Raw genomic sequence first — 13580 nt, 5'->3', positions numbered from 1 at the left:
AGACATGGAGTCCTCCCGTTACATGCCTTTACCTGTAAATGGGAGGGGACTTCAAACGGGGGTTGTCTGGCCTGCAACCACCCCGATGAAACGGAACTGTACGTGTTATTTTTCTGCAAGAGTTATGGAAAGGCAAGAACATGCTGGCTAATCCAACTTTGCAGAAATTTAGGGTCAAGACAGTGCACTGAAGTGTACAGGATATTTAAATCAAACACACAAATGCCTATTGTCTACTCCATCTCACGGTTTTTATTCAATATGTGGTGCACCCGAAGGGCCATCCTTAAAAGAATGGCCCAGCAGAATGATAGTGCAGGAACTGAATGAGTAACCATAACATTGCACTCTTCTGGTTATATTCCAGGTTGTGGGAGGGGCTATATCAACTTCATTAATTGGATTATTGATTAGCACTGTACCTAATTTTTATACTCCCTTTTATACTCCCTCTTAAACTGTGTATATTTTATGAATTTTTTGTATTTTATTCCTTGTTTTTATTGATGCTTTTTTGGCATTTGATTGCCGAAATAACGTTTTTATGATGAATATCCATTTTTCTATCTGACACATTTGACTCTGCCCCTCACTTCGTGCATCATTGGGACACATGTTAGCCGCCTTCAGATGCTGGCTCTCCTCACTGTGGATGTTTTTGGTTCTGCACATCCCCTTAAAAATAGTCCATTTCAGTGCCAGGACTGGTAGGCCAATCCCCGATTTCATTTCATTGTCGTGATAGGTAAATGTTGTACTTTTTAATAGTTTTACACATTCAGTGCCTATTGCACATATTTGCAGAAAATAATCGAATAAAAAGTGTTGCAAGCTTGCCAAGCGTCAATGGAATTATGCACGACTGGAGGGCCAAATAATGTGCTGGGCTGGCTAAATTATTTGTAAAGAAAAGGCAACGTTTACAGTGAAATGTGGCGAATACAGTTGAAGTACTAGGTAACGCCGTTGTCATTTTAACACATATTGAAATAGTCTGGACAAAAGTTTCACCTCATAAGTACCAGTTTCTACACTAAACTACAGCAATCAGCATGAAAAAGGTGAACAGTAACGTTTGCAAATGGTCTACCATTAGATGGCACCCCAAGCGTCGTACTTTTTATGGACTTTTGAAGCATTTGATGTACAAGCACTTTTTTTTTATTGAATGCTGCAAATTTTGCTGCAGGTCATAAATTATGGGGCAACTGCAGCAAATCCATAATTATGTGGAAAATGCTGTGGCTACAAAACCGCATAATTCCTGTGATTCTACTTATAATACATGATATACACACATCACTTAGTTCCTCCTTCACCAGTACTTAATTTTAGTCCTGTTGTTACTATCATTGGGAGCATGGCAGGGGCAGTGTGTTGTCTCTCCCGCTATAAACAGTGCCGAAACAACACAAAATTAAGCCGCACTCCTGCAGGATGTGAAGAGCGACCCTGATGTGTCCATATCTCACAGCTATTCGTTGACCTTGGAAGGAAGGTGAACCCCTCCAGCGATGAGGCCCTCGTGCTCCGTGGGGCCACACACACTCACACCCGTGGCTATATAGGAACGTGCACTCAAAGTCTTCTATACTGTGCTTTACTCCCGCACTGTTTACAAGGCGTATTTCAAAGGGCGGGACTTCGGCAACCCAGACGCGCCTATCAAGCGCCCAAAAGCACCGCGCAGCACTACTTCCAGCCAGGAGGTTCTCTCGGCTAATCTGAGCCTGAGGGACGGTCCGGCGCCCCAGCCCTCTCCTCCTCAGCAGTGCAATCTCTGCTGAGACAGACAATGCGCACGAGAGTGCAGACCGCCGTGACGCAGAGCTGCAGCGCCGCGTGCCCGCTGCCAGGGCGACGGTCCCCGCAGATTAATCATGGCTTTGTGTGTACGGGTGCCAGGGGCCGCTGCCACCCTCCTAGGTTTAGATGTTCAGTCGTAGGCTTCGTTTGTAAAACGGTTGTTGTGTTTGGCGCTCAGCCTGCTGCACATGTCTGTGTGGTGCCAGAGGACGCAGTGACTGGGAGTTGCCCCTCCTCAGCCCTTCTCCTCCAGTGCCAGCGGTCCTGCACCGACAGAGATACGCTCATCTCCCTAGCGCCGGTGGCCTGCAGCGACACATAGTGTCAGAGGACTATTCTGCCCGGGGGGAGGGGGTTCAATCCCCCACCCCATCCCTCCTCTTCTTCCTTACACTGCCAGTGGTGACTGCGAGAAGCCCCTTTTGCCCACCACCACCCCACACACACACGCCCCCCCCCACACACACCACCGCCCCTCCAGTGCCAGATGACTTCATTCCTAGCACTCAAGGTCATCTCTCGAGGCCCCTGCGGCCTGAACCCCTCTCACACTACTCCCCAAATAGGGGCAGATCTCATCCTCGTCTTTCCATGATGGTTATTCAGTCAGCGCTGTACACCTTCGAGCATAATTTAACTTTAATTAGATTTATTTATATACCGAGGTGCTGAGCACACGGGGCAACAACGTGTGGAACATACTCATCACAAGAATCAAGCAACAACTGCACATACACCCACCTTGCGTCGTTAAAGCACAAATACTTTGCCGACTGTCCCGTGCTAAGGAGATGCGGGTAAGGAGCTGACGCCTGCCATAATACCCCAACCCCCAGCCACCACCGACCACCCATACTGGGGGCGCATTCTAGGAATCTGCTCCCTGGAAAAGCCTCTAGGACAAAGCACCCTGGCATAATATCACTGCTGCATAATTCCTGCTACTCATTCCAAGTGCACAGGTTCAGACATAAGCTATAGTGTGAATACACGGCCATAGTACCCGCAGTGCATCCTCGCACACCATCCTGGAAGTATGCATTCTGGTACTGTAAGGCGCATGCATATCCTCATAGTGGGCTACGAGCATACACCCTGGCGTAGCATCCTGGCATTGTAACTAACGTGCGTGTGTACTGGCAAAGTACTCTAGGAGCATACACCCTTGCTCTTAGCATCCTGAAAGGATGCATCCTAGCAATGTAACCATGGTGAGTACATACAGGCATAGTACGCTGAGAGCATACACCGCGCATAGCATCCTGTAAGTAAGCATCATGGCAAGGTAACCATGGTGCGTGCATACAGGCTTGGTGCGCTGGGAGCATACACCACGCATAGCATCCTGCAAGTATGAATCATAGCAAGGTAACCATGGTGCGTGCATACAGGCTTGGTGCGCTGGGAGCAGGCACCCTCGAGTAGCATCCTGGAAGTATGTGCATTCTGGCAATGTGACCATGGTGAGTGCATACAGGCATAGTACGCTGAGAGCATACACCACGCATAGCATCCTGTAAGTATGCATCAAGGAAATGCAAGCATGGTGCGTGCGTACAGGCTTAGTGCACTAGGATCAGGCACCCTCACGTAGCATCCTGGAAGAATGTGCAGTCTGGCAATGTAAGCATGGTGCGTGCATACTGGTAAAGTACCCTTAGAGCATACACCCTTGTGTAGCATCCTGGAAGTATGCATCATGGCAATGTAAGCATGGTGCGCGCATACTGGTAAAGTAACCTTAGAGCATACACCCTCGTGTAGCATCCTGAAAGTATGCATCATGGCAATGTAAGCATGGTGCGTGCATACTGGTAAAGTAACCTTAGAGTATACACCCTCGTGTAGCATCCTGAAAGTATGCATCATGGCAATGTAAGCATGGTGCGTGCATACTGGTAAAGTACCCTTAGAGCATACACCCTCGTGTAGCATCCTGGAAGTATGTGCATTGTGGCACTGTAACTAAGGTGCATGTGTACTGGCAAAGCACCTTAGGAGCACACACCCTCGAGTAGCATCCTGGAAGTATGCATCAAGGCAATGTAACCATGGTGCGTGCATACAGGCTTAGTATACTAGGAGCATACAACCTCGCGTAGCATCCTGGAAGTATGCATCATGGCAGTGCAACCAAGATGCGTGTATACTGGAATAGTATCTCAGGAGCATACCTGTAGCATCCTGGAAGTATGTGCATTCTGGCACTTCACGGTGCATGCGCACTGGGAAAGTACCCCAGGGGCATACACCCTCACGTAGCATCCTGGAAGTATGCATCAAGGCAATGTAACCATGGTGCGTGCATACAGGCTTAGTATACTAGGAGCATACAACCTCGCGTAGCATCCTGGAAGTATGCATCATGGCAGTGCAACCAAGATGCGTGTATACTGGAATAGTATCTCAGGAGCATACCTGTAGCATCCTGGAAGTATGTGCATTCTGGCACTTCACGGTGCATGCGCACTGGGAAAGTACCCCAGGAGCATACACCCTCACGTAGCATCCTGGAAGTATGCATCCTGGCAATGTAACGGAGGTGAATGCATACTAGCGAAGTCCCCTAGGAGCATACTAGCGAAGTCCCCTAGGAGCATACTAGCGAAGTACCCTAGGAGCATACACCCTCGCGTAGCATCCTTAACTGACGCATTCTGGCATAGTACCCTAGGAAAATACACCCTGAAAGGAGCATTCCTGAAGAAACCAACCTGGCATAGTATCATAGGAGCGTGGACCCAGGTATAGTATCCTCGAGGCACGCCTTATGACGTAGGATCCTAGGGGCACACACCTTGGGAGAGTATCCTCATAACAAGTATCCCAGGAGCATACAGCATGGTATAGTATCCTCCAGGCATGTAACCTGGCATAGCATCCCAAGAGCATGCACTCAGGTATAGAGTCCTCGAGGCACGCCTTATGACAGGGCCCCAGGAGCACACAGCTTGGGAACAGTATCCTCATAACATGCATCATGATATAGTATCCCAGGAGCAGGCACCTAGGTTTAGTATCCTTGAGGCACCCCTAATGACATAGTGCCCTAGGAGCACACCCCTTGGGAAAAGTATCCTCATAACGTGTGTTATGATATAGTATCACAGGAGCAGACAGCCTGGTATAGTATCTTAAGGCACGGATCCTGGCATAAGATGAAAGGAGCTTGCACCCGGCTATAGTATCCTCGAGGAACCCCTTTTGACATAGGCTCCTAGGAGCACACACCTTGGGAGAGTATCCTCATAACATGCATCATGATATAGTTTCCCAGGAGCAGGCAGCCTGGTATGGTGTCCCGAGACATGGATCCTGGCCTCCTATCCCATAAGCATGCACCTGGGTATAGTATCCTCCAACCACGCATTAGGACATAGGATCCTAGGAGCACACACCTTGGGAGAGTATCCTCATGACATGCATCATGATATAGTATCCCAGGAGCAGACAGCCTGGTATAGTATCCTAGAGGCATGCATCCTGGCATAGTAGCGTAGGAGCATGCACCCAGGTATAGTATCCTCAAGGCACGCCTTTTGACATAGGATCCTAGGAGCACAAACTTTGAGAGAGTATCCTCATAACATGCATCATGATATAGTATCTCAGGAGCATACACCCGGGTATAGTATTCACGAGACTCGCCTTATGACATAGGCTACTAGGAGGATACCCCTTGGGAAAGTATCCTCATAACAAGCATCATGATACAGTATCCCAGAAGCATACAGCCTGGTATGGTGTCCTAGAGCCATGGACCCTGGAATAGTATCCCAAGAGCATGCGCCCGGGTATAGCCTCCTCGAGGCACGCCTTATGACATAGGATCCAAGAAGCACACACATTGGGAAGAGTATCCCCATTACATGCATCGTGGTATAGTATCCCAGGAGCAGACAGCCTGGTATATATCTTCGAGGCATGCATCCTGGCAGAGTAGAGTAGAAGCTTGCACCCGGGTATAGCATCCTCGAGGCACGCCTTATGACATAGGATCCAAGAAGCACACACATTGGGAAGAGTATCCCCATTACATGCATCGTGGTATAGTATCCCAGAAGCAGACAGCCTGGTATAGTATCTTCGAGGCAGGCCTCATAGGCAGCCAGACTAAAGGTACATATGACCCCTGCACAAAAACAAGCCAGTCCCACAGGGCCTTGAGGATGGATTCACAAGCACAGGAGCCATGCCAGAGTTTCAGGATATCCGCATGTCTTACGTTTGCATGCAGTGAATCATACCGAGAATTATTTACATAGTCAGTGACAATCCAAAAATCTGGCAGGGCTCTGTCTGTTGCTGAACATCTCTGTACTTAACAACAGCAACGTTCGCTTCTCAATGGGAATTAACGTGGCCGCACAGGCACCAGTCAAAGATTGTATGGGACTGACAGAAGCCAAGGTGAAATGGGGAGTAAAACATGCCTGGGTGTCGCACATAACTGCAACAGGCCCGGTTCCTTGTAGATTCTCCTGACTGAATGAAGCCCTTTGAGACCAATGGGCGTTGCGCGCCTGGCCGTTTTTTTGTTACCGGAGGCCAGTTCTGCAGGACAGCTGCAATATCGGCCCCCTGTAACAAAAGCGGCAGCGGTGAGACAGGAGTGGTGCTTTCCACTAGCACAAGCCTCCCCCAGCCCCCCCACCTCCAGGGCCCAACCAAGCTTTTTGCCAGGGCCGTTTTCGGTTCCCAGTTCGGCCGAGTAGCTGCTGACAGTAAAAGAGGACTTACTGGCCCATTAAGTGCATAGTCAAGCACTTTTGGGTGTATGTTCACAGCTCTGCTTCTTTGTAGTTTCTATATAGTTTGTACTCAACCCAAGGGTATTAGATCAGTTACATTAAACAAGGTTGCATTCATTTGTGCACAAGGGGGAGATTAAGGGCCGGATTTGAATCTTGGCGGGTGCGATGCTCCACAAACCTGACAGATATCCCGCCCGTATTACAAGTTCCATAGGATATAACAGAATTGCTATTTGGCGGAGGGGATGTCCGTCATGTCTTTGATGGAGTAACCCTATCCCCAAACTCGTAATAAGGGCTTTAGTTATTTGCCCAGCATCACAGGATGTTGAGCCCACGCCCAGACTCAATCCTGGCTCTCCAGTTCCAAAGTCGGCAGCTCTGGTCCTAACGCCACGTTCTCTCTCTAATCTGCTTATTACGTTACTGAGGACAGGAAATATATTGGCACGCAATGACTAGAAATGGATGGGATTTACACAGTGAGAGGTTCGCCTGACGTCTGACCTGGATCCGGACCTCACAGTAAGAAGGCTAGAAAAGCTCGTGCAAGGTCAGCTGTCAATCAACTGTGGATGCGCTCTACCTCACGGATAACCTCTGACATCTCTCGGCTCATCCAAGGTGCAACTAGTGAGCCAAATAAAAAATACTTCCTGCTCTGGTATTACAAAGGAATTCCCGCAGTCGCCTTCCCTCCCAAAGCCCGACCCACCCCTCCTAAAGACATTGCACAACCACCCGTCCTGGTGTCTGGACTGTCTGAGAATTTTCTGTTTCTGAGGACTGACGTACGTTCGTTTCTTTGATGTTATCTAGCACCTCGCCTTGTGCCGCTTCTGGGCGCTGGGAGGTTAAAAGGCACGTGGGAGCGGGAGCTGCTTCCCGTGGAGGGCGGGAGAGCTTCACGCGGACGGAAAAGGAACAGTACTGTTATCACCTTTTACGTCAGAATACAGCACAACGACGTCAGCATTTTCCTGTTTATATCCGAAACAACCGGGGTGACAACTAGTTCAGCACTCAGCAGCCGAGAGCGACATCACTAGGAGGCAACAATTACTCCAGCCCTCAGCGGCCACAGAGCGCAACATCACAGGGAACAGCTACTGCAGACATCCGGGAGCGAACATCACTGGGAGGCGCCAACCACTCCAGCCCCCACTTTCAAGAGATCCCTCAGCAGTAGATGACAAACACTGCAGTCTATCTGTGAGATAACCTCATTATTAGGGGACCAATGATCCACCCCTCAAGTACCACAAACACAAATTACCGACAGAAAGGAATTATTTTCACAGTCACCTGGGAGGACGCTCACGTCACTAAGTGGTGATAAATAAATACTCCAGTCCTTACCTGTATGAATACACACACAACTAGGAGCTGAAAATACCCCGCCCCTTGTCTAGAAGGGTGCCAACGACCCCAGCACTTAAGAGTGCACGACAGCCCACTCCACAATGGGGTAACAACACAGACAGCTCTTAACTTTATTATAATTTACATACATTGGAGCAGATAATATTTAGTTGAGAGCATAATTTGGATGACACTCCCACTTCATTCGTTGCCTGTGGCATGGCCTCATGCCTACGGAGGAGCTGGTGTAGGCCGGGCAGTTAACAGCTCACATCCCTCTTAAGAAACAAGCCCTACAGTAGCGACCCTACTATGGGGCCGGATGTAGCATGTCTCCCACTCTAGGCGCCACAGGCAGAGATTCACACTTGCTGGATGGACATACTAGGGTGAAAGGGGTCGGGGGTAATCAAAGGACAGCGTGAAAACAGAACATTCATGTCCCGCCAGGGGGCGCTAACATCTGAACAGGCCCCATCTCCCCTTCAAGGGTGCCCCTGTACACCGTGGGTGCCAGTGGCAGAAACTACCAAGAGAACAAGGTTACAATATAAAATGTGAATTACCCTGACTGTATTTCTATACAAGTGCCAATTGCACACGATTTGCAGACAGATCCAGAAAGGATGTAACCAGCACGTTACGTTGCTACGTCTAAATGCTGTCCTCTAAAGCCTATTCTCCTTTCTGTGCGCATTACAAACACCCCCAGCCAGCAGTACACCCCATCTCCGCTGCACACACAGAGGCGGCTGGTATTTCCATCACTCCGCCAAGGACAGGGTACACTAACCGAATGGATTCACACTCTGGAGCCTGGTGCAAGGCCGGCACGTGCTCTGTCCGCGTGACCAATAAACAAGAGGGTTCCATCAGAAGATCCTGGGACGGGATGACCCCCCTCCCCCCCCCCCCACCTTCCCATCTCCGACAGAAGAACAGAGGTGCTGTGATTGTTAGGCGGGTTCAATGATTGGAGTATCACCCCAAAAATACAACCCCCCCCCCCCCACACACACACACACAGCCCGGTAAGCACGACCATGTATGTCTCCCGAACCGATCCAGCTGGTTCGATTTATAATAGCAATCACTTTACTGACTCGGTTGCACCAGCTTCCCCTCCCCCCCACCCCCCCCCCCCCCGCACACATACACATCTACACCTCCCATGCATACACTGTTTGGTGGCATGCTGGTGGGCAGAACTTTAGGCAGACAGGACTGGTATGTGAAGAGAAGGGGTCCCAGACAGCACAAGGATAGGTTGTGTAATGCATGGGGTCCCGGACAGGCCACGGGGTTGGTATGTGAAGGGAAAGGGTCTCAAACAGGGCATTGACCTGCCTTGAGACAGGCTGTGCACCAGGTGTGTCCTGCGCACACAGCAGCCATGGCTGGCCTCAGACAAAGTGTACACAGGGTGTGTTACTGAGCACAGAGCAGGCTTGGCTGGCCCCAGACAGGCTGTGCACGAGGTATCTTTCTGAACACAGTGCATGCATGGCTGGCTTCAGACAGATAACAGACGGTGTTTGACTGTGCTCAGAGCAGGCTTGGCTGGCTTCAGACAGATAACAGACTGGGTGTTTGACTGCTCAGAGCAGGCGTGGCTGGCTTCAGACATTGCACGGATAGGGTGTGTGGTTGCGCTCAGAAGAGACACACCTGCCTTGAGACAGGCTGTGCACCAGGTGTGTTCTGCGCACACAGCAGCCATGGCTGGCCTCAGACAAAGTGTACACAGGGTGTGTTACTGAGCACAGAGCAGGCTTGGCTGGTCCCAGACAGACTGTGCACCAGGTGTGTTACTGAGCACAGAGCAGGCTTGGCTGACATCAGACAGACTGAGCACCAGGTGTGTTACTGAGCACAGTGCAGGCTTGGCTGACATCAGACAGGCTGTGCACCAGGTGTGTTACTGAGCACAGAGCAGGCTTGGCTGGCCTCAGACAGACTGTGCACCAGGTGTGTTACTGAGCACAGAGCAGGCTTGGCTGGCCTCAGACAGACTGTGCACGAGGTATCTTACTGAGCACCGTGCATGCATTGCTGGCTTCAGACAGATAACAGACTGGGTGTTTGACTGCTCAGAGCAGGCTTGGCTGGCTTCAGACAGGGCACTGCTAGGGTGTGTGGTTGCGTTCAAAAGAGACACACCTGCCTTGAGACAGGCTGTGCACCAGGTGTGTTCTGCACACACAGCAGGCATGGCTGGCCTCAGACAGTGTACACAGGGTGTCTTACTGAGCACAGTGCATGCATGGCAGGCCCCAGACAGCTAATAGACTGGGTGTTTGACTGTGCTCAGAGCAGGCTTGGCTGGCCTCAGGCAGACTGTGCACCAGGTAAGTTAGAGCACTTGGCAGGCATAGCTTGATGCAGAAAGGCAGTGGACTTGGCGTGTAGTTGTGCTCACAGCAGGCACGGCTGGCTGCGGGCAGGATGTGCACCAGGTGTGTTGTTGAGCACAGAACAGGTATGGCTGACCGCAGACAGGCTGTGCACTGAGTGTTTAAATGAGCACAGAGCAAGCACGTCTGACCTCAGACAGGCTGTGCGTAGGGTGACTTACTGAGCACATAGCAGGCATGACTGGCCTCAGACAGGCAGTGGCTGTGTTCAGAGCAGGCATGGCTGACCACCGACAGCTCAAGGACAGAGTGTGTGGCTGCGATCAGTGCAGGCGAGCCTGGACCCACAGTCACATCACAGGTTCACAGCACAGCAGATCACCCCTCTCTGTCGCCCTCTCCTTTCTTTCATCAAGCTGTTGTTTCACTACAACCCACCCCCGCCTGCCCCGCCCCCAACACGTATACTGTCTGCAGCTGGAGCAGGGAGCTGCACTCACTGCCTATTGTACACCAAGGGTATCCCATTCATAGGGCACACTGCAGCTCCCCTCCCCCAACAGAACAGCAGACTCCCTGGTTTAAGTGCATTACTATTCATAAAATACTCCTTAGTGGCTAAAAACGGGTCCCTCTTCTGCGTGCACTGGTTTATGTCAGAGGAGCTAAGCTCGGTCAATGACAGAACAAAATGGCAAGATTAAATGCCTCTGCAACAGCACAAGGTACAAGCTACGAGGTATGAACACGGCAAAATGTACCCGCAGTATTCAAGTACTGTTTGAACGCATCGCTGTATCTTGGAGGAATGTACATGCCAAAAAGACAATCAATCACCCATAACAACGAACCCACCCGCGACTCGTCCTTATCAAACCAGATCTGATGATGCCTTGATGGAGAGGGCCAGGCACACAACCCGGCCAAGGGTCGCCTGGGAAACAAGACCCACCCACGGCTCAGGGGTCCTCTGTCCGTAGACAGGGTATACTCCAGGAATCTAGTCCGTGCTATGGGAAGACGCTGCCAACCAGCAGCCCTTGAGGACTCCCCCTCTGGCCAAGAGATCCGACCCAAGAATGCGGGATCCGGCAAGGAGATCCCCTACCTGCATCCAAGAGGCCAATCTTGCAGCTAGATGATCCAGTGCTTAGCAAGCACACGCCCTCTAGTCAGAGGATCCACTGTCCCTCAAGGGCTAGAGGAATCTACTACCGCCGCAGTGACCAATCACCGTGCCAGGCGATCCACTGCTCCAGACGGACTCACATAGTACATTGGGAATCTACTCCCTCCCTCCATTGACCTATTATAGAGCCAATGACCCACTGCCCTTGAAGGACCCACCTCTTATCAGGTAAAGCTACTATCCCTCCCACCCCCCACTCTCCTCCAACCGGGACACACTACCCCTCAAGTCCACCCTATTACTCAGACGGGCACATCCTCCAATCAGGGGACCAAAGACCCCCCCCCCCCCCCCAACAAGGTGGACCAATGTGTCCTCAAGAAACCATGCTCCAATTGGAGGGACAACTATCCCTTAAAGCCCCCCTTCACCGAGAGATCCCACTTTCCCACATGGACCCACTGAGTGATCTACTGCTCGCCCAAGGACACCCTAACCCAGGCGAATTTACTCCCGCCCCACTCACTCCCCGGTGAACTAGAAGACACATCACCCATACCCCAGACAGGAGATCGACCCCGATCCCAAAAAAAAACCTTTACACTCAGATTATCCGCTTCCCATCAGGGCCCCTCCCCTGATCAGCCGGGTCTAATCAACTTCGAGAGCCTCCCCTGGTGCGGGGGTCCACGTCCATTTGATAACCCAAATCGAGTTGGAAGAACCACACCCCCTCTGGGATCTACTGGCAGGCCCGGTGCTCAGCGTCCATCTGACACCGCCATCCCTCTTACCGGAATCTCGGGGAATCCTTTATACATTCTTCAAAATCCACCGTCATGGCTGTGGTTCCACCTCTCAGCCGCGGCTACTGGAAACCAAGCATCGTCTGCCGAGATCCAGGGGGAGGGTGCGGGATCCGTGATGGAGATGGGATCCAGACAGGATCCGTGGTTCAAAGATCCAGAAGGAAATGGTGAGGGATCTTCGCTGCAGAGGTCTGGATGGAGGAGGGCAAAAAAAGGATAGATGCGGAGAGATAACGACCGCAGAGCACTAGGGGCGGAGGCAGGGGCTCTGGGGTGCAGAGATCCAGAGATCGCTGTATTTAGAGATCCGGGAGATCCCCCGCGCGGAGTTCCAAAAAGCAGTGGATATTAGAGAGGAAAAAGGAGTCAGAGATCCATAAGGGAGGGGCTGCAGTAATCCTGAACGGAAGGGATCATCACGAAGAGCAGAGATCCAGGGGCACATGGGCTGCAGGGATCCAACATGGGCTGGGTAGTCCTCGGGGCTGGACTGCAGATGCCGCCGGGTCAGCGCTGCTCTCCGGTCTGTGGAGATCCCGCCTTGTCTGTGCAGACTCCGCCTGACGCGCTGCTCCCGCTCCCCGTGAGCTCCAGACGCTCCCTGTCAGGCTCCAACCACTGAAAGCCGCTCAGCCCAGCCCTGCCGGCCTGTCACACTGAGGAGCGTCTGCAAAGTGCCAGTCGGGATTCCAGGGGGCGTCGGCAAACTACCAGCTTTCGGCCCAGGGAGCGTCTGCAATCTACTACGCTCGAACCCAGAGATCGTCTGCAAACTACCAACCCGAAGCCTCTGTTAGACGTCCACTCCGTCTGATTTACAGGCCTCGCTGCAGTGAATGCTCGCTCGTGGGAGCAAGCTATTTCACAGGCTGCGCTGGAGAGATTGTAGACGTACAGGGGTACATGAATACACACACAGTACTCATCCAGAGTACAACAGCTCACATGGATAAACTAGGGCTAAGGGCAGCATGAGAAATGTGCCCCCCCCCCCTCCGATCTGAATCACAGACTGCAAAGCTCTCAAGTGGCTCTAAATGGAATATTTAGCTAGTCCCGCTTAAAGCTGGGCTTTCTGGTCCACGTAGTTGTTTGTGCCTTTAAACATTTCAGCTCCCCAAGTACGGGTAGACGAATGTACAGTTTAGACGTGTTAAAACACCACTGCTGGACGTGGGCCCAATCGTGACCTGACAGACCATTCAAATGGAGAGCCAGGAGACGTAAGCAGATGAAACTAGAGACGGCCAGGGGCGCTCTACAAACTGACAACACCGCACGTTTTTCAAATGATAACCACCGGAATGATACACAGTGATAGGCCATCGGTACCCCATCCAAAGACAACAGAAATTGATCATTGCCG

At 51.4% G+C, this 13580-nt stretch overlaps 1 protein-coding gene across 1 annotated transcript in view; it reads right to left on the bottom strand.

The window, feature by feature from the left end:
* The window catches only part of ACAP3 (ArfGAP with coiled-coil, ankyrin repeat and PH domains 3), a 328968-nt gene extending 316092 nt beyond the window's left edge, over nt 1-12876 (bottom strand). The window contains exon 1 of the mRNA XM_085609611.1: nt 12200-12876. Coding sequence (XP_085465737.1) covers nt 12200-12246 — 47 coding nt within the window. The 5' untranslated portion in view covers nt 12247-12876. The remainder of the gene's footprint in view (nt 1-12199) is intronic.
* Nucleotides 12877-13580: the final 704 nt, after the last annotated feature.

The sequence above is a fragment of the Triturus cristatus genome, chromosome 1_2, assembly GCF_964204655.1.
Source record: "Triturus cristatus chromosome 1_2, aTriCri1.1, whole genome shotgun sequence".
Taxonomy (NCBI): domain Eukaryota; kingdom Metazoa; phylum Chordata; class Amphibia; order Caudata; family Salamandridae; genus Triturus; species Triturus cristatus.
This window is presented reverse-complemented; position numbering and strand designations above follow the sequence as displayed.